The following is a 23,232-nucleotide window of genomic DNA, read 5'->3' as shown; positions in this document are numbered from 1 at the left end:
CATACGACGACGCCGCTACCAGCACCCTACATACCATTCGAACCACCGCCGCGGAAGCGTCTGATCCATTCGAGCCTGGGCACAACAGCCTCCCGGTCTACAATATACGCACACCTTGGACATTTGATCGCTAGCGGCCTGACATTCACCATCATCCACATGGGGAGCATCCTGCCTGTCTAGCCCCCAACTCTCACCCGCCTCTCTCCACCCGCCATGAACGACCGCCCGGGAACCATTCCCATGGCTGCGCGTTCCCACCCACGCCGCCCGCCAGCCCACCGCTCCGTCTCTCTCCGCCACAGCCCGCCGCCTAAACCTCAACCATCAGGACGCGAGCCCAAGAAGGCGCCGACTGCTGAGACGTCGCCCACCCTCGCCAGCGACAAGGCCAATCCGCCCTCGAGCGTGTCTCCCCAGCTGCTCTCCAACAAGACCAGCTCGGGCGAGAGCAGCGACGCCGGCCAATGGTTCGAAAAGACCAACAACACGGCCAGCCAGGGCAAGTCGGCCTTCGTCGACAGTGAGTGCCTCCGACAGAGTAGATGAGAAAGTGTGACTGACTATTAAGATGAACCGCCCTTCTTCCTCCGCAACTCGTCTTCGTCCGAGACGCCGCCCGACACCACCCAGGCACAGGTCGCCATGCCCTACCGCCCCCTCGGCCAGATTGGCACCGACGGCAGCAGCACCGAAGACTTCCGCAGCGTCATCGACGACCTGACCGTCGCCAACAAGAAGCTCAAGCAGCGGCTGCGGAAGTACGAGAAGCTCTACGATGCCCACCTGCAAGAAGAGAAGCTGTTCGAGGTGAGGTTCCATGGCCTGCCCGACCACAAGAAGAAAGAACTCGAGGAGACTCTGCGCAAGTTTGCATCAGATCTCGACGAAGGCACCGCCAACGACTACGCCGACATCTCAGCCTACACCCCGGCACTCCAAACCCACAACACCGCCTCCTCCACATCGCGCTTCGCCGAGTCGGGCTACGCTTCCCTATCTGCATCCGGCCCTAACTCGTCAGGCCAATCCAATCAAGACAACGACCACCGCAAGATGACCAAATCCGCCTACAGCCGGCAACAGCAAAACATCCAGTCGTACCTCCACGACATCCCCATGGGCCTGCTACCCAACAACAAGACCGCCCCCATGACCGACAAGTCCAAGAAGAAGATGGTTGTGCGCCGCCTGGAGCAGATCTTTGCTGGCAAGCGCTCTGCGCCCGGGTCCCACCCACACCCAATGCAGCAACAGGAAGTAGCCCAGTCGGCAGCAACAGCCGACCGTGCCCAGCGAGAAGCGACGGGACAAAATCAGAAGCCCGAGGGTCAGCGTGAAGCTCGCATCAGGAACGACCGCGGTGCTAGTGCTGCTCGGGAAAGTCATGCGGACCAGGACGAAGTCCTACAGGGCTTCCGCCCCAGCCTGCATATCGAGGAACAGGACTTCGCTGGCTCAGGTCTATCTCCCGACCAACGACCCACACGACCGCTAGACCTGGACCCTTACCGTGCGCAGGTGCCTACAGAGAACATGGACTACATCCGCCATCTTGGCTTCACCCCACCGGACATGGACTCTGGAGAAGCACCCCTCGGCCACGGCTGGATTTACCTAAACTTGGTCATCAACATGGCCCAACTACACACTCTAAACGTCACACCCGAGTTCGTCAAGGACGCCTTGCACGAGTACAGCAACCATCTCGAGATCTCTCGCGACGGTCGCAAAATCCGATGGAAGGGCGGCCTCGACATCACCAAGCACAGCGGCGACAGCTCGTCGGAGCATTGGAGTGGTGCTTCACCGAATGAGTCCGGCTCCCAGTCGCCTTTCAAGGGTATGAAGACTGGCAACAGCGGTGCCAGCAGCGACATGATGGATGAAGCCACGATTGCCAGAAGGCAAGCTCGTGCCCAGCGTGAGAAGGAGCAAAACAAGTTTGCGTACAAACCCATGTTCTTCCACAAGGATGAGTCGGAGAACGAAGACGAGTTTTACGCCTTCGACGCCGAATCCTCAGCCAACTACTCTTACCAACCCCAGCCCACGGGCAACTCCTCAGGTTTCAGCAGTTCCATCATGCAGAGCTCCTCATCAAAACCTCGCAGGCGCGATGACGGACCCATGATCTTCTACACCAAGGCCAAATTCTGCACTGACCTGAGCGGTGATCGTAACGGCGCCTTCCTTACCATGCCCGGCAATTATCAGCCAATCACGAACCAGCCTCTCGGTGCCAAGCAGGGCACATCATCCCCGACCAAGAGGACGTCGCTGGACCTGGCCGAGCCCCGAGGTCCTTTGGACACCACGCCGATGGATGTCGACAGCGGATCACGCACTGTCTCGAGTGGCGATGACCTTGGCTTCTCGCCGGAGGCCTTGAGGAACGATAGCGGCAACACCAGCCCAGAACTCATGGACTTTGAGGCTTCGGGTCTGGGTGGTGTGCAGCCAGAGGACAACTTCTCCATCCACGTACGACGATCACAAGTACCCACCGCGCCATCCCATGTCGCCGCTCGCCGCTGGTCAACCTTGTACCCCAAGGCCATCCAGGATGCACTCAACGACAGGCAGTCGTCTCCTGAAGTCGAGTCTCCTAGATCAAGTCCTCAGCGTGTAATCGAGGAGAGGATTCTTTCTGCGTCACGGAAAAACCTTCCTAGCTCCACTCTCCCTCCGGCCTCTTTCCTTCCGCTGGATTCCTGCTCCTCTGGCGACGTCGACTCGGACTGTGCTTCCGACGCCTCATCCGAGCCCGACAGCGACAGCGACAGCAACTCCGGCGGCCCCACAACCGCCATGCAAATCCTCAATATTGCACCCATCGCCTCCGACGTCTCTGAAGGATCTGAATCGGATTACGAAGACAGTGACGACGGCAGCGTCGACATGCTCGCTACAGCCCGCCAACAAGACCCCAGCGCTGTCCGTGCTAGCGAGCGCGAATACGACGCTGCTCTCGCCGATCGTCTTGCCGAGGAGATTCCCGCTGGAAGTTCGGCTGCAACCGCTGGAGGCGGAAGTGGGTTCAACAGCCCTGCCGGTGGTGTTCGCATTCGCGAGGCTGCGAAGTTGGCTAAGCGTGCTAGCCAGGCCAGCAGTGGAAGCAGCAGGGCTGGTCCACCGGCGAATCTCAAACGCGCCCGCACGAGCGATGCCTTCAACCCCCCTCCAAAGAAGAGTCCCAAGACGCGAAGGATGGGGGAGTGATGGATGATATCTTTTCAATTCCAGTAAATTATATAGTGAGCGTTCACGTTAGGATCCAACGAGGCGTTTTGGATCTTCTCTTTTCTTCATGGATGGATGGACGGCCCCAAGGGAATTTTTCACATGGATGATTTTGGAAGCCATTTTGATACCCCCCCTTTTTTCACGATATCGTCGGTTGGTTATTTGAAGTAGAAACTACATTGCCATGAGTAGTACATATCAAACTACGAAAGTATCAACACAAGTTTCGTTTAAGTGACAAGTGATGCGCTGTTATGACGACAAGAGACTGGACTGACATAGGTGAACAGTTTTTACAAAAGGGCGAAGGCTTTAGAGACTACGTGGACACTGTAATTTAGTGACAGCAGAGCAATGTGCCCTCCTAATCTACTTGAGCAGCCGTATATGCCTTACAAGGAACTTTATGTCTCTTCCAGTCCTGCAGTTGACATTGCCGTTCGCAGTAGAAAGCCGAATTGCATGCACCACACGCATTCAGTTCAGCCAACTTGAAGAGCCCGGGGCGGCCGTCGTTCTGCACGCGGAACGCGTAATGTGCATACGGACACTATGTCAAGGCTGTCAGAAGAACCATTTCGCGTTGCACTACGGTAAACGTACCCGTGGACTCGAACACACCATCGTTCCGTCACTCGCACCTTGCAGTCGAATGTTCTTAGCATCAGGAATCTGGCCCAAGCCTTCAAAGATCAAACCCAACTGCTCCCTCGCCAATGCCGCGGCATCCTTATCGTCGCCTTTGGCGTATATCTCAAGACTCTTCTCAGTGGCTTCTTTTGCCTCTTGCAGCTGAGAGGCCTTGAGATGTGCTGATCCGATCAGGCACCATGCACCAGCAACGGGTGGTGACTCGGGCTTGTAGGCGCGCAGTCTAATACGCAGCATCTCTTTGGCGAGCTGAATGTATCTTTCACGACCACTTGCGTTGTCTGCAGCCATTTGTTGATGGATTAGACGTTCTGTTTCCCGGTCCACGGCATGGGCTTCCGCTGAGGTGACATCGTCGCGGAAGTCGGGGTGGATGGAGCTCGCCATGGAAGGCATGATTGCTGTCTCGTGCTGAGTCGGGCGTTGTTGGTAGAGGAATTTTATTTTCTTTGTGAAGAGACTGTACGACCACGTTGAGAGGGCTTAGTCTCTGCATGCTACAGGTGGAAGCAGACCGCCTCCAAGCTCCCCTGCAGCTTGCTGCACCAGCGCGAACCCCGCCAAAATCTCGTCTCCGGTTCTCGGGCGCATCGCGACTAACAGCGTTGAGCTTCGTTGCGATGCGCGTTGTATACGTCTCAGTCTATCGTCGAAGTAGTAGCAAGTAGCAGTTTTGATGATATGTCAACAGCGGTCCGACTTTCCGAGCTCTTTCTCCAACTAGCCTCTACTGATCATGCGCGATAAAGCGTACCATCTACAAGAGGACATGTCCGCAATGATCGTCGATCAGCATCTCTGCAAACTTTCTAGCATCGAGTTCATCCGCCGACTTGCATCATGTGAAAGTCGTCACAGCATGGGTGATGGGCTTTGTGTCGCTGGGCTCCATCGTCAACGGTAGCCTGGTATCAACGAGCAGATGATGTATGCGCGATTGCTCGTTCGGGTGTCTTGTAGCTGAGGAGAGTGCAGATGGTTTAGAGGTCATGGAGGTGTCGCAGATGCGATGGCAGTTGAACATGTCGCCATCAGGGTCCGCGGGGAGATTGCGCTAAGATTATTGCCGGCCGTAAATCCGAGCCGGAGTCTGCCCGGGCGGCGGTGTGTGGAGTCGACTTTTCCTCCCCTCGCCATACATAACAAGCTCGCCAACCTTTACCATGGCGGCAAGACCCATCCGCTCGTCCAGCTTTGTTGAAGCATATCTTTTAGGGTACCTTCAGCTGGTATATCTGCACTACCCCGCGCCTCCTTCGCCTGGGTAGCTTTCTCAATTTGGAGTCCGCCCTGTCATGACGACATCTTCGATATAACACCTCCGCGAGCAAATACCCGTAGCGTACCAGCCCAAAGCCACGCCTCTGCCATCGTCCAACCATGTCTTCAGAATACGCGAACAGATCGTGGAAGTCGCGTGTACTCCGACCCTCGAAGCGCAATGCCACGTCCAACAACGATGCGATCACTCGGGAACCCACGCGACAGTCGCATGGAACGGCGGCCTCGAGCAAGAATGCCTGGTGGAAGACACGCCTGTTCAGTGGCATGATAAACGACATACGGCGGCGAGCACCGTTCTACTTGAGCGACTGGAAAGATGCGTGGGACTATCGCGTCGTGCCCGCGACAGTCTACATGTACTTTGCGAACATTCTGCCAGCGCTCGCCTTCTCGCTGGATATGTTCGAAAAGACCAACGAGAGCTTTGGAGTAAACGAGGTCCTTCTCGCCTCAGTGCTAGCCTCGGTCGTCTTCTCACTCGCCGCAGCACAACCTCTAGTCATCGTAGGCGTCACCGGCCCAATCACCGTCTTCAACTACACCGTATACGACATCATCACCCCACGGGGTACGAACTACTTCGCCTTCATGTGCTGGATAGGCATATGGTCCCTGATCTTCCACTGGATTCTCGCAATCACGAACTCCTGCAACGGCCTACGATACGTTACGCGGTTCTCTTGCGACATATTCGGGTTTTACGTCGCATTCATATATCTACAAAAGGGGATACAGGTGTTGACAAGGCAATGGGCTGTCAGCGACGCGTCGGCATACCTTTCGATTGTGATTGCGTTGCTGGTCACTGCGGTCGCATACATCTGCGGCATTGTAGGACAGTCGTCGCTACTGCAGCGCCATGTTCGCAAGTTCGTCGAGGACTACGGTACACCGCTTACCGTGATCTTCTTCACCGGTTTCGTACACATCGGAAAGATGGCTGGCATTGAGTTGCTCAAGCTACCTACTTCGAAGGCATTCTTTCCCACTACAGATCGCGGATGGTTCATCCACTTCTGGGATATAAGTGTCGGCGATGTGTTCCTGGCTATTCCGTTCGCTGTACTCTTGACGATTCTGTTCTGGTTCGACCACAACGTTTCCAGTTTGATCGCGCAGGGCACGGAATTCCCGCTGCGCAAACCGGCGGGCTTCCATTGGGATATTTTTCTCTTGGGTATCACGACTGGAGTTGCGGGATTACTGGGCATCCCCTTCCCGAACGGCCTCATCCCGCAGGCACCGTTCCATACTACATCGCTTTGCGTTGCACGCACCGTCGCCGATTCCGACGACGAAGACAACAAAGGCCATGGCAAACGCGTTGTCGACCATGTGGTAGAGCAGCGCGTGTCAAACCTCGCTCAAGGTCTCCTCACCCTAGGTACAATGACTGGACCTCTTCTTATCGTTCTGCATCTCATCCCACAAGCTGTACTAGCCGGCTTATTCTTCGTCATGGGCATCCAGGCCCTAGAAGCAAACGGCATCACACTAAAACTCATCTTCCTCGCAAAGGACAAGCATCTCACATCACGATCCGACCCATTGGCACAAATCAAGCGTCGCTGGGTCATCTGGGCTTTTGTCGGGCTCGAACTCATCGGCTTTGGTGCCACTTTCGCGATCACACAAACAATCGCTGCCATTGGTTTCCCGGTCTTCATCTTCCTGTATATCCCCATGCGGACATTCTTGATGCCCAACTTCTTCACACAGGAAGAGTTGAATATTCTTGATGCGCCGACTGCTAGTCCGTTCACCATGGAGTCGGTGGGTGGTAACCATGGGCAGGTTGTGGAACCGGATTTGAACGAGCAGGTTCTTGCGGAGAGTGAAGAGGCTGAACGCGGGGAAAGGCGGAGTAGTAACGAAGAGAAGATGGGCGTTCTTGAAGGGCCGAGTAGGAGGAGAGGCAGTTTCCAGCGGGCGGACTAGTCGGAAGACTCAAAGAGCAGTTAGTAAAGTAGCCGGCGAAGGCCACAACGGCAGTAGAATCTATGGGCCTATGCAACGTTTTGAGAAGCGAATGACAGAGATTTTCGGTTGAACAGTACACTAACTGCACATGTAGACGTATCGCGCGATACCCTCTTGGCGCGTTGTAATCGATGGCTGTGGTTCCGAGCGGAAAACATACCTAATCGCACCCAGCTGTACTTGGCAAGGGCAGCGCCCAGCCGACGGACTGTCTTGATCTCCCCCCACTTATCTACTTCCATCAGCCAAGACTCAAGGATATTGCCCGCTCCAATCATGGATCGGCTTTCAGATGCGCCGAAGCCCAGCATCCAGAGCCTGGGATTACGTGGGTGAATGCCGACGAGAAGTTGCTGGCTACGAAAACAACACCTCCGCACTTTGGCAGAACATGGTTTCTCAAGGACTCTGGAAATAGGCAAATATATTGAAAAAGGCTTTTGTGAAAGAGAATTGATATCGTCTAGCAAGTATGACACCGGAGGTGGACCGGCGGCTTCTCGGTGGGCTTACACCTGGAGCAAAGGCCTACGGCACCGCACGATAACATCGCGGGATGACTGATGAATACTCAACAGTGGGTATCATGGACATCAAGGTAGATACCAGCGATGCTTGGTATTGCCAAGGAATTCCTCTGAAGATTCATAAACGGGCATGTCGAAGAGCAATAGCATGAGGTCCTTGATTACCGACTTCGTCTTCCCATCAGCCTCCGGCATGCCGTCCTTCACCAAGTTGTTGCCGCTTCTGGCAAGCATCGCCTCGCTCTCGGAATCCAAACCTCTGAGCCAGCCATCGGTCGTCTTCGCTCCTTTGAAAAGCACTACTCCGGGAAGCGCACAAAATATCGTCGTCGACTATTACGGAGATGTTGATGGGGAGCTTACGATCACATACGCGACATGTGACGATGCTGCTGCTTCCATCGTTTCCGCGAAACAACGCATAGGTCAGACGCATGTCGGCGCTCATCCTTTGGCGAGACGCCATGAGGAACATGAGAATAGACGACCGAGCAAATTCGTTTGGTTGACTCCGGCTGAGATGTCTGGGGGCTGTCTTCATGCCTTTCTTGATGGAGAGCTCATCGGGAAGTCTGAAGAGCTCGTTGTCGCCAAGCGCTATGCTCGCCGACAGGAGAGGAAGTCGTTCGTTGATGTTGCAGGGACTGATAGCAACTGGTTCGATGGCGTTGCTTACTTGCAGCAGAAGCAGCCAGATGAGGTTTTTGTTGCATCGGCCAAGAATAAGTCTTTTGGTATTCTGGGGGGAGGTATCTCTGGGCTTGCGACTTCAGTACGTGATTGCTTCAATAACGACACCAATTTGGTGCTAACGAAACGCCTTATAGCTGATGCTGGACTCTGTTGGTATTCACAACTGGAAGATCATCGAGTCGTCTCAGCGTATTGGCGGTCGCATTCGCACAGCCTATCTCAACGGCACTTCCCCCGATGAAGGCCAATATCACGAGCTTGGGCCCATGCGTTTCCCGTACGAGATTACAGACTCTGAGACCAACGAGACCTTCCCCTTCAACGACCAACGCATGATCTTCCAACTGGCCGATGTTCTCAACGAACTCAACGCTGACAAGGAGGAGCTGCATGTCAAGTTCATCGAATGGATCCAATCGTCTCCCAACACCCCAGCCGACAGTCCCTTCCGCCGTCCCGATGGAACAATTCCCAGCAAGACTGAGATAGCGACCGACCCTGCATACAAGAACACTATCGCATACGGCAACGCCACTGCTGTCGAAGAGGCCAACGCCGCTCTCGACGAGTTCAAAGGCCTAGACGCAGAGCGCATAAAGATGTACGCGACCAATATCTTCAAAGCCTACAAGCAAGCCAAAGACGACGGCATGTTCGACTACTCCGAGGTAGCCTACCTCCGCAACAAGCTCAAATACGACCTCAACACAACCGACGAAGTCGGCCAATCCCACATCTACTGGCCCATGTGGGAATACGAAACCGTCTACTTCCTCGCCTCCAAATGGGTCACCATCAAAGGCGGCCTCTCGCGCATGCCCGCCGCCTTCGAGCCCCTCGTCAAAGACCGCATCCAATACGGCGCCAAAATCAACGGCCTCCACTGGAACGAAAACAACAAAACCATATCCGTATCCTGGAAGCCCACAGGCTCAGAACCCTACTCCACCCCCGACTCGATCGAAAGCTTCGACTACGTCCTCAACAGCGTGCCCCTCAACCTCATGAAATTCTGGACCCTGCCCCGCTACTCGAGTCTGCTAAAACGCGCCATCGACCGCATCCTCTTCGCCAACGCCTGCAAAGTAGCCGTGCAATTCAAAACGCGCTTCTGGGAACATCTGGACAAGCCCATCATAGGCGGGTGCACGCGCCTCTACCAGCCTAATCTCGGCCAGATCTGCTACCCGAGCTGGCAAGTCAACGCCAGCGGCCCAGGAACAATGCTCGCCTCTTACTTGTCTGACTACGAAGCCACCGTCGCCTGCGCAATGCCCGAAGCCGAACACATGGCGTATATCAAACGCGCGTTTGCCGAAATGCATGGCGAGGAGGTGATTGAAGAGAATTGGACTGGTAATTACGCGCGTCAATGCTGGGAGCAAGACGAGCACCAGGCTGGTGCTTTCACGATGCAGATTTTCGGGCAGCAGACCTTGTATCTTCCGGCGTTTTATCAGACGGAATTCAACACTGTGTTTATTGGGGAGGCGGCGACGTTTACGCATACGTGGATTTTTAGTGCGCTTGAATCTGCGACACGGGGGACTGTGCAGTTGTTGTTGGATATGGGTTTGGTGGATGAGGCGAAGGAGGTTACAAGGACGTGGATGGCGAGGTTTATTGAAGTTTAGATGGGGTTATGCGATGATGAGTCTATGAGTGCGCAGTTTCGAGCCAGCTTTCCTCTATGGGTAACATCGTGTGATGTTTCTTTAGATGACTCATTATTCGCGATGTTTGGCATGTCGGGTCTGGAAACGTCTTCTGAGTACCTCGCGTTATCACCTCTTGGCTGACGAACAGGTGTACGGTAGCTACAGGACCTCACAATTTAGGGCACGGACGAAATTACGCTCGATTATTTCGCACTCACTTGGTATGCCTTATCGATCAACTGGCGATCAATCGGCACTCACTTAATCGAAGGTCACCACCAAATTGACGGTCACTTAACTGACGGTCACCGAGCCTCATAAGCTACTACCGAACCTTGATAACACTACATCATCCAACATTAGACCACCATTGATACCTTTCGCTCGCGCAACACCGATCTTCTCCAGCACAACAAATTCAGAGACAGCGATGGTAGGTAGTAACGCCTCTTTCTTAACCAACGAGGCTAATACAACGAACAGGCCAAAACACGTCAGCCACTGAGCTTCGACGGAAAATGGATGGCGATGGCAAAGTCTAAGGACGACGAAGTCATCTCAATAACCTACTCCGCGACTTACCGCAACGCGGCTGGTAATCGAGTGCATTTGAGTGACATCGACTTCAACACCATCAGCCCGGAGATTGTCGAGCAAGGCGACCGAGACGGGCTAACAACTACCAACCTCACCCGCACCGCATTCGAGGTTTGGGAGCAACTTGGGCTCGGGATACCCTCACGGGATGAGGTCAAAGAACTTGATAGCAACGAAGTATCACATGCGACGAGGACCGACCGTTCCGACCGCATGGACCTCAAGCGACGACGCAACACCAACGCCAACAAGACCCTCGATCTGCAGGCCAGCAACAAGAAGCAGCGCATGAACACCGCTTTCACCCATTTGACCGCCGAAAACAAAGCCGCAGCTCAATCTGCCTTTCGAGACATATATACGCCAATGACGGTGCAGCAAATCGCCGACTTCCAGCATATGGCGGCCGAAGAGCACAAGTACGGCGAAGCCCCCACTCTGGCAACCATCAAAGACGCTCGGCAGTGGGCTAGAGACACCAACACTGATCCGCACGAGGCTCCCGCGTTCGACTATCACAGGCTTGCCGGAAGCCGGCTTACCGAGACACAAGAGGGAGATGTTGAGAAGGACGCGATGATCAAGAAGCAGGAGCTTGAGATGGTTGAGAGCAAGGTTTACGTCGGTGAAGAGGTCGGTGGCGAGGGTAGTGGAGGAGACAACGGTCAGGCGGACGATGAGGGTGGAGGAGAGGATGATGACCACGGGCTCGTGACTGTAAACTGGGGATTTGGGGAGCGTCGAGTGTCAAGGATCGATGCGTACATCGAGGAGATAGGCCCTGAATTCTGGTTCCATGCTCTGGATGTTCTCGGTGATCGCCTACACGAGTTACTGGAGCAATGAAGAAGCTAGTACGGCCGAAAGCGGTTAGCGATATGAAGTGGACAGAGAAGACGCGGTAACTTTGGAAGCGTTAGACACGAAGCGATGGTCGCTTCAGATAGTATGGATCTCGCGCTTATAGCAGACACACGAATAATGCGTTCTTTTACATTTAGCTCTTAGATACTAACCGTTACATGAGCGCAACATATACTCTCATTGGCGGGTTGCTCCTACATGATACCACGTGAACTGCAATGACTGTCACTCACGATAATTTACTCTAGAGTTTTTCGTGACATTCTCCAGCGACACGTTAAAGATGAACAAGATTATGTATACTTTAACCACATCGCTAGAAATTTACATGCTTCTGCTGCCTTCAATGTATACGTTAGAGCTGCCTAGTAAACGTGCTTGCTAACATTCCAAGGTAGATGTCGCCTCTAGGCTATCGCGAGGCAAGCGCTCTAGAGATGCCGTCTCCAAGAGAAAGCTCGATGAGTAAGACCGAGCTCGTGAACATTTCCCCGTAGCGTGGAGGCATTCGCAGTGTTCTACAGCAACCGACGAGTGCTGCACAAGAGTATGTACACCTCAACAACATTTCTGGATATATGCATGCTGTTGCTACCTGTGATACATACCTCAAAGATACTCAACGGTTGCTACTGCTGAAATTTTGGTGCTGTTGTCGTCTGCCGGCTACCACAAGGTAAGAGCCCTACGCAACGACGTATCTGCTCCTAGATAAGAAATTGCACCTCAACCCTCCACCGAAAGTGCCAACAACCTTACCGTGGATGCAGCAGTCGCACAGACGTAACTGCCCGACCCACATCTACAGTGTAGTAATTCCCATCCTCGCACCCTTTCTTCTCTTCTCTAGCTACCACACACAGGAGATCAGGTACGTAACTCTTTCTATCTACCCTATTATCCCATGAAAATCACTTTCACTAACAAACCCACGTCTAGCTGTCTCCCTACAATGTCCGACTGCACCTTCGCCACGCGCGTTTTCGACGCCTTCGTGGCACACATGATCACGGCCGTTTTGGCCATCGCGCTGCTCCGGTGGGCCCGGTGGGCGGGGTATGAGATGCCCTGGGAGAGGCGGGAGAGGCGGGATAGGAGGGAGAGGAGGGAGGTGTTGGCGGCGTTTGAGGGGCGAGTGAATGGTGTTATTGAGAAGTATGTTTAGTAAGTGTATTGATATACGTAGTTGCTTTTCTTTTCCTTTGTTCGTCTTTTCGTTTCTAGTATTTCTTTCTTTTATTATGTTTAGCTATTAGCTTTGTTGTCTAGGGAGTATTTTAAGGGCCTTGTCCTCCACCTCCCCGCGGTTAGGCCTGGGGCCACTCCTGGTGATGAGAGGGAGTGGTGCGGACGGGGATATTCTTATTCGTCATTGGAAGAGGCTGCGCTTGGAGACGTTTCCGAGAGCGCTGCGAATCCTAGCTTACAGCTCACTTCTGGTTTGCCGAAGACGTCTAGAATACGCTATCCGCTACTCCATCTACGAAAGCGTTGTAGGCTTCAACTGGGCCTGAGCCACTCGTATCGGCTTCGCGCATTCGACATGTCGTCTCCAAGCATCATGATGGTCGAGAGAACTTCTTCCTCACGAGGTCATGTTGTCGTCACAATGGTTCTTGGGACTCGCCCACTCTTCGCTGAACGAGGCGACCCTGAACCTTGGTTCTACCAGAGCACTCTCGGCAAACGCACAACACCCCTCTTCCACCTCTTCAGTCTCACTTCAACCTCCCTCGATCATAGCTCAACATCGCCATCATGCCGGTTTTCGATTTAGGCCGTCTAGGTCGCTTCCAGATATCCTATCTTCCGCCATCAGACATGTTGCAAGGAGAAAACCAAGACATACCCTCAGGCCCGCCACCTGAGTACACGGACATCGCTGAAAGCGAGATCAAGTACCACGCTCCATCGCAAGCTCAACCACCAGAATGCAAGACCGAACAGGTCCGTCGCTTTCTCATCGAAATCGTTGCAATAACCTTCAACGCGGACTTCGACTCGCTAAACGCAGCCTTATACAACATCCCCGTACCAGACAACACAAACACCATACTCTGCGACTCCGAGCGCGCAGACTTGCTCGCGCAGTCAAGTCTCGTACGCAAGGTGCATAGACACTTCCTCCACAACACCAAGACTCATATATCCCAACGAGACGAGAGAGCCATCTGCTCCACCATAACCCTCCCCGTCGCACACCTCCGCGTTGCACCCCCCCACCCCCTAACCTCCTACCAAAGTACACTCCCGCACTTCACTCTAGACATGATAGGGTGGTACGGCGAAGAAACGCGACATCCATCTGGCACACGCTGGACGAGCACGCTCCCCGGACACTGGGATACAAACTCTCTGGGGTATTGCGATCAAGAACAGGTTATATTGTGCATGAGGTCGCTTTTCCATATTATCAAGGACATTGCTCCGAACGACAAGGTGCAGGATGTGCTAAGGGAAGCATGGGACACTTGTCGGCGACGCGGTGGGTGGCCGACGGACACGCTGGTGGGCGACTCAAAGATGTGTTGGCCCTTGAGGAAGGGGTACCATCACATGGGGGATGCGTTGAGGGATATGCCGCTATTGGGGCCTTGGGTTGTCGTTGGGGAGTCGAACGAAGCACACTGGATTAGCTCTGCTACTTCCAAGTACTCCATATCACCCTTCGTTCGCACCATGGGAGTAGTCTCTGCGAACGGCATGTAAAACAATCAAAACCTTCATTAGCACCAGATATGTCTCGCCATCAACCTGCGACTGCCGAGTCCCGAAGGAGTGTTGCGGTGTGGAGAGTTTGGTAAGGGTGGGTCACGGGAGGCGATCGACGCATTGTGGCTCAGCCCCAGCCACAATGCAGAATGACATCATGCTGGCTGTACCTGCAGCAACCAACACCACCAATTTGACCGCAAACCTGCTGTCTAGCCCCGTGCGAAACGCGGCAAGCGTGTTTCCACTCTATTGCCAGCTCGCCGTCTTTCCCGGCCCGTCCGCCTCTTCTCTCCTCCTCAGTCCTCTGCATTTATTTGTATTCCCTTTAGTCTGTCGCTTCGACTCTAATTTCCCTCTACGCGACGACCACGCGAGCGCCCCTTGGACTCAGCCCCTGCCACCACAACAACACCACCACCAAGATGGTGCACCAACGCGCATCCCAGCGGGCTCTCCTGCTGAGCGCGACACTCGGCCTCGCCAATGCATTCGCGCTGCCAGAGCCGACAGCTGTCCCCGCCAAGGTCGAGGTGCGCGCGCCTGTTGTGACTCCCGCGGCGATCCGGTTCGTAGGGCGGCATAGCTACGTGGAGAAGAGGAACATCATCGACGACATCAAGAGCGGCGTGGACAACTACGCAGCCTCGATAGGCAGCGTGCTGGGGACTGACCTGCCCAGCTTCTTCACAGAGGGTAAGCAAACGCCTGCATGGCAAGCTTCGCACTAGTAAGGCTTGTGCTGACTCTTTTTCTCTAGGCATCCCCGGCTGGTTCGAAGGCCTCCCCACCGGCAAAGAAGTTCTGTCCAGCCTCGGCATCGGCGACGACGACCTGGCTGCGAAGCCCACCGAAGTCCTCAACATCCCTCCCTATGCCAACTGGACCGACCAGGGCTGGAACGTGCGCTTCCACGGCAATGTGTATAAGTTCCCGGATATCAGCCAGGACAAGGTCGACGACCTGGCCAACGTCTTCCTCATCGACACCAGCGTCGCCGAGCTGCCCGACAACCAGAAGGAGCAGGCACGCAACCTGACGCGCTCCATTTTCATCGTCCAGCAAGGCGACGTCAATGTCTCCATGTCGCTCGAGCCCGCGCCCATGCAGGGCGGCGACGGCGAGCCCGGCGGCGGCAACTCCATCGAAGCCCCCGGCGGCGTCCAGAACCTGACCCTCCCCTACGAGACGACCGAACTCGGCGACTTCGACGTCTTCGTCCCCATCCAGTCCAACGGCCTCATCCCCGGCAACGAAACCAACAACGTCCAGCGCCTAAACGTCTACACCAACGGCACCAACAGCGGCAACGCCACCGCCTTCCTCGTCCCCTCCGAAGGCATAACCTTCATCTCCGACATCGACGACATCCTGCGCGTAACCAAAATCTACGACCCCAAAGAAGGTCTCCTAAATTCCTTCGCCCGCCCCTTCACCCCTTGGATGAACATGCCGGATATCTACGCAAACTGGTCCCGCACCCTCCCCAACAACACTCACTTCCACTACCTGACCACGACTCCCGAGCAAGCGACCCGTCTGTACATGGACTTCATCTACAAAACCTACCCCGGCGGCTCCTTCGACACACGTCCCCTCAACTTCTCAGACATATCCGCCACGCTGTCCATCCGCAAATTCCTCCTCACCAAAGTTTTCGAGACTTTCCCCACGCGCAAATTCGTCCTCGTTGCCGATACCTCGAACAGCGATGTCATGAAGGCTTACCCCGAGCTCGCTCACGACTACCCCAATCAGGTTCAATGCATCTTCCTCCGCAACACGTCTGCCACCGACTCCGACATGTGGTTCCCGTACAACACCGAGGGTTTCAAGGGTCTGAATAACAGGAGTTATATGTTCTTCCGTGAGCCAAATGATCTTGCTGGTTTGGACATTGTCAATGGACAGTGTCTGAATGAGAGTATTCCGCAGAATGTTACGTTTTCGCGTCAAGCGGAGATTCTGGGGATCCATGGGGATAGTGCGGGTGGGAAGCTGCAGAGCGGTGCGACGATTAGTTTTGTTGTGGCGTTGTTTGCGGCTGTTGCGCTGAGTTTGTAGGGGATGATGTATGGTTGAGGGCATGAGTATATATGAAGCACGGTGTTTGATGGTTTTTGGATTTATGTAATTTGGGGCTTTTCTGGCATAGCGGCATGGTCCGCGTTGGTTTTGGGTATTTCTTGTGCATAGTCTTTTTTCTATCCTGATGGCAATTATAACATTGTTACGGTTGATTCCTTCTTTCTTCTACAAACATGCATCGCAATACGCTACTAGAACTCAGGAACGGTAGAAACTAAACACAACCACATTTACACGAACCCCCGCTGACACTGATCGCGCCTCCTACCCACCTCCCACCTATGGAACCAACACACCCGCCCCTCCCGATCATCTCCAGGCCCATCAAGCACACGCCTACTACCATACTTGCACACTGGCTCTTTTTCCGCTCTAGTAATCGGCTGGTTCGCTTCCTTCATCTTCTTGTAGACGTTGCTACCGGGGTGTTTGTTCTTTTTCGCGTTGCGCTTTCCCTGCTTGCCCTTGTGGGTGCGGATGTATTGTAGTGGGTTGGCGTGGGTGGCTAGGTCGAGTGCGTCGATTGTGTCTGAGATGAATGGGCATGGGTTTTGGGTCTCAGCTGCGGAGCTTGGGAAAGGGGATGATTGTGGGAGTTTGGGTGGGGAGGCGAGCGATGGCTGGGTTGGGGGAAGGTCGTGGGGGATTTGGTAGGGATTGGAGGGATGGGTAAGCTCATTGGGGGTTCCTTTGCCTTTGTAGTTGGTTGGATCGATGGCGTTGAGCTGCTTCTGTTTCAAAACTAGCTTTTCGGATATGCGCTTGCGAATAGCCAGCATCTTGGCCTCAGGAACGGTACTCATTTCTGAAGGTTCGTGGGAGATACGTTGAGTGATGGATCTGGTTTCTGCAATCTATTGGGCGACGTTGGAGGGTATTGTATACTTCAGCAAACGCCTTTTCAAAGACATTGGTTTGACAAGAAGGTCAGCACGGTTGGTTTTTACACAAGTCCCGGAGCTTCTTCTTAAGCGTTGTGAGAGACGAATAAGATACTGAAGCGAGACATCCATGCATAATTGTAATGTCTCATCTAGGTGTGACTGGCGCGAAATGGTACTCCTTTTAGAAACCTGAATGCCATCTATTATACAATCTTGGATGACTACGACGACTGACTACACGTACTTGACGGAAAGCTCCATCAAATTCTCGTTCACTGCCCATAATTCTCCGTTTACTTCGCCTTCGTCAACTTCTTCCTATGAACTAACACCCCTTATTATCCCCTTCCTGATTCAACTTCCAATGAGTGCCATATCTACATCATGACGCTGGGCTGGGCCTACACGCGGCTGCTCTAGCGTTCAATATCTGCATCTGTTCCTCAGTCTGAGCCTACGTCGTTGTGCTTGGGGGCGGGGTGAGTGCGTATATATTCTAAGTAGCCGCTGTATGTGAACAGATCCAGTGCTTCGACCTCGGCGGGAATAGCGAGGCAGAGGTAGCTTAGGCGAGAGAATGGGTCGCGAGGACTGCGCGGGCGGAAGATGGAAGAGTGCGGTCCTGGTTGGGTAGGCGAATGCTGGACTCCGTTGTGTTGATGGCTCATTGGGCCGATGGTATGAGGCTGATCTGCGTCGTTAGCTCGCATGGGGGAGTCGTAGAGTCCAGTAAGCTGGGAGTCTACTGCGTGGGCGTTTGAAGGCATGGTGTTGGTTACGTGGTAAGATTGAATGCTGTTGCTTTGCGAAGATGCGTGTCTGGAAAATACGTGGAACGATGGGTCTACTCTCTATTTTCTGTTGAGAAACGGAGTAGATAACGTCTACTTGAGCAAACACCGCTCAAAGACATCGGGTGAACAAGGACGTGATTGTGCATAGAGCATTCCACCAGGTACTTCTAGATGTCTCTGGGGCTCTCATCGAGAAGACATTGTACCGTGACCACTTCCAGCGATTCCTAACAAACAACCGAACAGTCAGTTCAGACCTTCATACCCTCCTCCTCAAACCGCCTCGCAACCTCCAAAACCTCAGCATCCAACCTCGACCCCCCCAAAAACGTAACACTAAACGGCAACACCCCCTCATCCCCCTCCTTCCCACTCAGCTCCTTAACCGGATACATCCCCGCCGGCACCGCCACACCACAAAGATCCAACACATTCCCACAATGCGTAAACTCGCCCAGAATACTATTCTTCTTAATCGGATCCGCCAACACCTCATCTATGCGCCAGTGCGTAGGCGTAGTCGGTACAACAACGACATCGACACCGGATGCGGAGTATGCGAAGACCTTTTCTGCTTGTCGGGTGTACAGGGCTTGGGCCTGCAGGTCGCGGTAGGCGTCTACGGCTGAACTCTTCCGCGCGACGACTGCGTCCATGAGTTGTGCGGTTACGGGGTGGAGGGCTGAGCGGTTCTTGTCGAGGAAGTCGTCTGGGAGGGAGGCGAGGCGCTCGGAAACGAAGGTACCGTCGTAGAGTAGTTGGCCGGCTTTTTGGAAGGGCGACCAGTCGATTGGTGTGAGGACGCCGCCGATGGCTTGTAGTCTTGAGATCGTTTCGTTGAACATGCGACGGGCTGGTGGTGAGCAGATAGCGAGTGCTTCGGGCGGTGGAATGCCGAATTTGAACGTGCGTGATTGGGGGCCGATGCTGTTGATGTGGCGTTCGAAGCCCATCTCTGGTTTCGCGTATGGGTCGAGGGAGTCGTGACCTTCTAGTATTTGCCAGAGGGTTCGCGCGTCGGATACGGTTTTTGTGGAGAGCGCGATGCAGTCTAGCGATAGACATGCTGGTGTGATACCTTGGAAGGAGATCGTTCCTCGTGTAGGCTTGTATCCGACGATGCCGTTGAAGCCAGCGGGTACTCTGCCTGACCCGGCCGTGTCGGTTGCGAGTGAGAAGGAGACGAGATTCGCTCCCACTGAGACTGTGCTGCCACTGCTTGATCCGCCGCTGATGTAGTCTTTGTGGTATACTGAGTGTGGGATTCCGTATGGGCTGCGGCATCCTACTAGGCCGGTTGCGAGCTGGTCTAGATTGGCCTTTCCTATGAACAAGGCGCCTTGGGCGATGACTTTGTCGTATACTGGAGCGGAGGTTGAGGGTACGTGCGCAAGTGGTGGACATGCGGTGGTGGTGGGGAGGCCAGCGATGTCGATGCTGTCTTTGACGCTGAAGGGAACGCCAAACAGGGGTGGAAGTGCGTTTCGGTCGGGGTAAGTCGATACCAACTGTCTTGCGGCATCTAGAGCTGCTTCGCGTGGTTGTAAATGTATCCAGACTGCTGGGTCTACCGCCTTGTACGCTTCGATCTTTTCGTAGATCGCCTCAACCACGGTCACAGGCGACAAGCCCCTCTTGTAAGCTCGCTGCAAGCCGGATACCGTGAGGTCGCCATCGAATACCGGCGGTGTCTGAGGAGGCGTCGAGTTGGCGACTGGCCCTTTACTTGACAACGGTGACAGGGCGTCTAGTAACGGCTGCAAGCTACCGATGTATCCGAACAGGCCCTGCGACCAATGTATCATATCCAGCGTTGACTTCTTGAAGCAAGCATCATTGTATCCACTAGTAGCTTCCTCGATACCACAACATTCGAAACCGCGGTCGTTCGCTTCTCGGATAGTAGTAGCAAAGCAACACTCCGTAGTGACACCAGAGACGATGAGATGTGTAATTGCTCTCGCTTTGAGCTGATGCAGGATAGTCGTGTTCCAGAACGAGCCTTTGCCGGGTTTATCGATGACAACCTCCCCGGGAACTGGCTTCAGTTCATCGATGATATCGTGTCCGTATTCTCCTCGTGTGAGCAGGCGGCCAAGTTCACCCTTGTCGCCGATGACTAGTTTGTGCTGGGTATTGCCCGGCGCAGCTTCTTGTCTGATCAACTTTGACGATGGGCAGTCGGAGAGATCTGGTTTGTGGCCTTCGCGGGTGTGGAAGACAGTCATGCCAGCACCTCGACACGCTTCCAATAGCTTCTTCGTTGGCGCGATGGATGCTTGGACCGCCTCCAGGTTTCCGCCTTGGATTTCGCCGAAACCTTTGGTGAGAAGGAAGTCGCGTTGCATGTCGATGATGAGTAACGCGGTATGCTCCAGAGGGAAGGAAAACGCATACGGCTTCGCGTCAAAAGAGAGCATCGTGCCATTAGGAGAGGTGTTTGCCATCTTCGCGACACTGTGGTGAATGCGAGGTCCGGTAGTTGGGGGGGTTGTGTATGGGCAGACACGCTCATGTAGGGAAACAACATATACAGGAGCTCATCAGGAAACGACGACGCGCCATATCTACGTTCGATGTCGACTCCATCGGGTGGACGTGGGGACTCCAACACGGGCCGCGAACGGAGTATGCAGCTGGCCTACGGGCCTACGGGCGGGATTTGGAGGTGCCCTGGTGTCTTATCGGTATCGGGTGGCGCTAGCACCAGATCGGTCTAGCTCAGCTCTCCGATGAGCAATCTCCATCATGCCCAGCGCCCAACGCTCCTTCATCCCCGTCGACACATCCAATTTGTGGCTGATACTTGCCTTGATAATGATGCCGAACCATGTTCGTCTCCGCATGCACCCCGCCATGTCATCAGCGACTATCTCCGAGCCAGGAGCCGAAATGGTTATCAAGCTGGAGACTATCTTGATATGGGAATGCACGTAGCTATCACGGCACGAAAACCAAGACTCTAGAAGTTGATAAAGGTTGGATACGGTTTTTTCGCATTCAATTTTTTTCGACTTCACCGTACTGTCTTCAACCATGTCTGTGCTCAAAGCGAGGCTTGCACCTCATCTTCATCTGAGGGTACCTTTCGAAAGCGGCAAGTATGGCTCGCGCTGGTCGAACAAAGGTATATATCTGGAAGGCATTCATGTGCGATAACATTGGGCTAATCTTCGCGTGAACACTAGATCTTGATCCAGTGCCACCAGAGCAGCGGACCTGGGGTGGCCTCGATTACTGGGCGTACTGGTGCTCGGACATGCTCGCACCTCCTCTGGCGTCCACCGTGAGCAGTGTCATGGCTCTGGGTTTCACGGCGAGAGAGACAATTCCAATCGTCTTCTTCGGCTTTGCCATATGCAGCGTTGTCATAACCCTCACTGGCAAGATGGGAGCCACATACAACGTGTCCTTCCCCGTCATCATTCGAAGTGTCTTCGGCATGTATGGCTCATTCCCGGCGATCTGTATTCGAGCTTTTGTCGCCATGATGTGGGCTGCGATTCTCACAGTCCAGGCGAGCAACTTCCTGCAACGCTGCCTTGAGGCGATCTGGCCAAGCTTTACTACGTTTCCGAATCATCTACCGGAGAGCGCTGGGATAGACTGTAAGACCCATTATTCTTGAATCATTCCGGGGTGTTACTAATAGTCTTGCAGCGGCCGGATTGCTATGCCTGTTCTTGTACTGGTTCCTGCAGACTGCACTCGCCCTCATGCCTATCTCAAAGTTGCGCGTCCTCTTCTGGATCAAGGGTATCGTCGTGCCGCCAACGTTCTTCGCTCTCTTTCTTTGGGCAGTCATAGTGACGAAAGGGTGAGTGGTCTGTGAAAGCCCGCAGCGATGAACGATGCTGACTGAAGATGCAGTGGCGGTCCGCTCATCAAAGGAAAGGTGGAGATTACTTCATCCTACATGAACACCACCTACTCAGTACTCACCGGTCTCAACGCCGTGGTCGGACTTTTCTCCTCTTTGGCGGTCAACATGCCCGACTTCGGCAGGTTCTCCAAGAATCAGCTCGCTGGCTACCATCAGTTCCTCGCCCTCCCCATCATCGGAACATTGGGCGCACTCACACCGATCTTTGTCACCGATGCCCATTCGTACCTGTGGGGCGAGTTCGAGTGGTATATGCCAACCGTCATCGCCAAGTTTGATTCGCGAGCTGCGAAGTTCTTCGTATCCGCCAGCTTTCTCCTCGCGACGATCGGCAACCAGATCGCAGCAGATACCTACCCGTTCGCGAACGATGTAGCTGGCATGCTACCAAAGTACATCAACATCTTCCGAGCTACGATCATCATCTCCGTGTTTTGTATCGTATCCACGCCGTGGAACATCATCAAGAACGCGTCGGGTCTGCTCTCGTTCTTGAGCGGTTACTCATGCCTGATGGGTCCTCTCGCAGGTACTATGGTCAGCGACTACTACCTCGTCAAGAAATGCAAACTGGATGTGGATCAGCTCTACACGCATCGCGGTATATACTGGTACAATGGAGGCTGGAACTGGAGGGCATATGTGTCCTTCGTTGTAGGATTCGCTCCCCTCCTCCCGGGTTTTGCTAAGAGCATCGACAATGATCTGGACATCGGTGGCGCATGGAAAGTCTATACGTTTGCGTGGATCTTTGGGTTCTTCCTTTCGCTGTTTACGCACTACGTTGTATGTACATATATTTCGCCGGCGACAGAATCGTTGGTAAATTGCGCGGTGTATCCGCCGCAAAAAGGTGAGGTGGTCGCGCCGGTTCTTGAGGGCGAGGAATTGTCGAATAAGGAAACTCTTGTGGCGAAGGAGAAGGAGATGGCCAATATGGCTTAGCCGACATCGCACTAAGGATTTCAATCCGAACCCAGTAATGTTTTCCTCTGCCTTCTACAGATGATGTCGCGATTGAGATGCGAAGCTCTCGTGTTCTTTTCGTGATGCCGCTGATTAATTTCCGCTTGGTCTGTGCTTCCACGGGCTGGGCCACCTCGGCTGTCTCTCGCCCCATGTGCTCTTCGTCCCCCAACCTCCCTGCCGGTGGACCAACTCAGCGCACATGGCATCCACGTCATCAGCGACATCAATGAACTTGTAGCAATGTTCAACTGGCGTCAAGCAGGAATGGCAGTGTGATGCTATGCATTCATGTAAAAATCATCATCGTCAGCCATCTCGCGAAGTCGTCACGCGGACGCGTTCCACGTATCGCGATTTCATCAACAACATACTGAGGTTATCCGTCTGCTACTGAGACGGACA

The 23,232-nt window shown here is 54.0% G+C and overlaps 9 protein-coding genes across 9 annotated transcripts; 7 read left to right on the top strand and 2 right to left on the bottom strand.

Moving 5' to 3' along the window:
* Positions 1 to 216: 216 nt before the first annotated feature.
* On the top strand, positions 217 to 3,222 carry J4E87_010285 (uncharacterized protein; the record flags this gene model as incomplete). The annotated part of the gene is made up of 2 exons (XM_049381859.1): positions 217 to 523; positions 572 to 3,222. 2 exons carry the CDS (start codon positions 217 to 219, stop codon positions 3,220 to 3,222), a joined length of 2,958 nt encoding a protein of 985 aa, XP_049228426.1.
* A 388-nt stretch (positions 3,223 to 3,610) lies between these two features.
* On the bottom strand, positions 3,611 to 4,293 carry J4E87_010284 (uncharacterized protein; the record flags this gene model as incomplete). Its single annotated transcript, XM_049381858.1, has 2 exons — positions 3,611 to 3,796; positions 3,850 to 4,293. The coding sequence occupies 2 exons, from the start codon at positions 4,291 to 4,293 to the stop codon at positions 3,611 to 3,613; spliced, it is 630 nt and encodes a 209-aa protein (XP_049228425.1).
* Positions 4,294 to 5,277: 984 nt separating this feature from the next.
* J4E87_010283 (uncharacterized protein) lies at positions 5,278 to 7,119 on the top strand (the record flags this gene model as incomplete). The annotated part of the gene is made up of 1 exon (XM_049381857.1): positions 5,278 to 7,119. The coding sequence occupies one exon, from the start codon at positions 5,278 to 5,280 to the stop codon at positions 7,117 to 7,119; it is 1,842 nt and encodes a 613-aa protein (XP_049228424.1).
* Positions 7,120 to 7,836: 717 nt separating this feature from the next.
* J4E87_010282 (uncharacterized protein) lies at positions 7,837 to 10,015 on the top strand (the record flags this gene model as incomplete). Its single annotated transcript, XM_049381856.1, has 2 exons — positions 7,837 to 8,460; positions 8,516 to 10,015. The coding sequence occupies 2 exons, from the start codon at positions 7,837 to 7,839 to the stop codon at positions 10,013 to 10,015; spliced, it is 2,124 nt and encodes a 707-aa protein (XP_049228423.1).
* A 111-nt stretch (positions 10,016 to 10,126) lies between these two features.
* J4E87_010281 (uncharacterized protein) lies at positions 10,127 to 11,482 on the top strand (the record flags this gene model as incomplete). The annotated part of the gene is made up of 3 exons (XM_049381855.1): positions 10,127 to 10,133; positions 10,462 to 10,472; positions 10,523 to 11,482. The coding sequence occupies 3 exons, from the start codon at positions 10,127 to 10,129 to the stop codon at positions 11,480 to 11,482; spliced, it is 978 nt and encodes a 325-aa protein (XP_049228422.1).
* Positions 11,483 to 13,258: 1,776 nt separating this feature from the next.
* On the top strand, positions 13,259 to 14,209 carry J4E87_010280 (uncharacterized protein; the record flags this gene model as incomplete). The annotated part of the gene is made up of 1 exon (XM_049381854.1): positions 13,259 to 14,209. The coding sequence occupies one exon, from the start codon at positions 13,259 to 13,261 to the stop codon at positions 14,207 to 14,209; it is 951 nt and encodes a 316-aa protein (XP_049228421.1).
* Positions 14,210 to 14,637: 428 nt separating this feature from the next.
* J4E87_010279 (uncharacterized protein) lies at positions 14,638 to 16,276 on the top strand (the record flags this gene model as incomplete). Its single annotated transcript, XM_049381853.1, has 2 exons — positions 14,638 to 14,908; positions 14,973 to 16,276. The coding sequence occupies 2 exons, from the start codon at positions 14,638 to 14,640 to the stop codon at positions 16,274 to 16,276; spliced, it is 1,575 nt and encodes a 524-aa protein (XP_049228420.1).
* A 1,953-nt stretch (positions 16,277 to 18,229) lies between these two features.
* Positions 18,230 to 20,425, bottom strand: J4E87_010278 (uncharacterized protein; the record flags this gene model as incomplete). The annotated part of the gene is made up of 1 exon (XM_049381852.1): positions 18,230 to 20,425. The coding sequence occupies one exon, from the start codon at positions 20,423 to 20,425 to the stop codon at positions 18,230 to 18,232; it is 2,196 nt and encodes a 731-aa protein (XP_049228419.1).
* Positions 20,426 to 21,014: 589 nt separating this feature from the next.
* Positions 21,015 to 22,806, top strand: J4E87_010277 (uncharacterized protein; the record flags this gene model as incomplete). The annotated part of the gene is made up of 4 exons (XM_049381851.1): positions 21,015 to 21,105; positions 21,167 to 21,586; positions 21,639 to 21,795; positions 21,849 to 22,806. The coding sequence occupies 4 exons, from the start codon at positions 21,015 to 21,017 to the stop codon at positions 22,804 to 22,806; spliced, it is 1,626 nt and encodes a 541-aa protein (XP_049228418.1).
* Between the last annotated feature and the right edge of the window lie 426 nt (positions 22,807 to 23,232).

The sequence above is a fragment of the Alternaria ethzedia genome (genome assembly GCF_023757985.1).
Source record: "Alternaria ethzedia strain BMP 0044 chromosome Unknown scaffold_45, whole genome shotgun sequence".
Taxonomy (NCBI): Eukaryota; Fungi; Ascomycota; class Dothideomycetes; order Pleosporales; family Pleosporaceae; genus Alternaria; species Alternaria ethzedia.
This window is presented reverse-complemented; position numbering and strand designations above follow the sequence as displayed.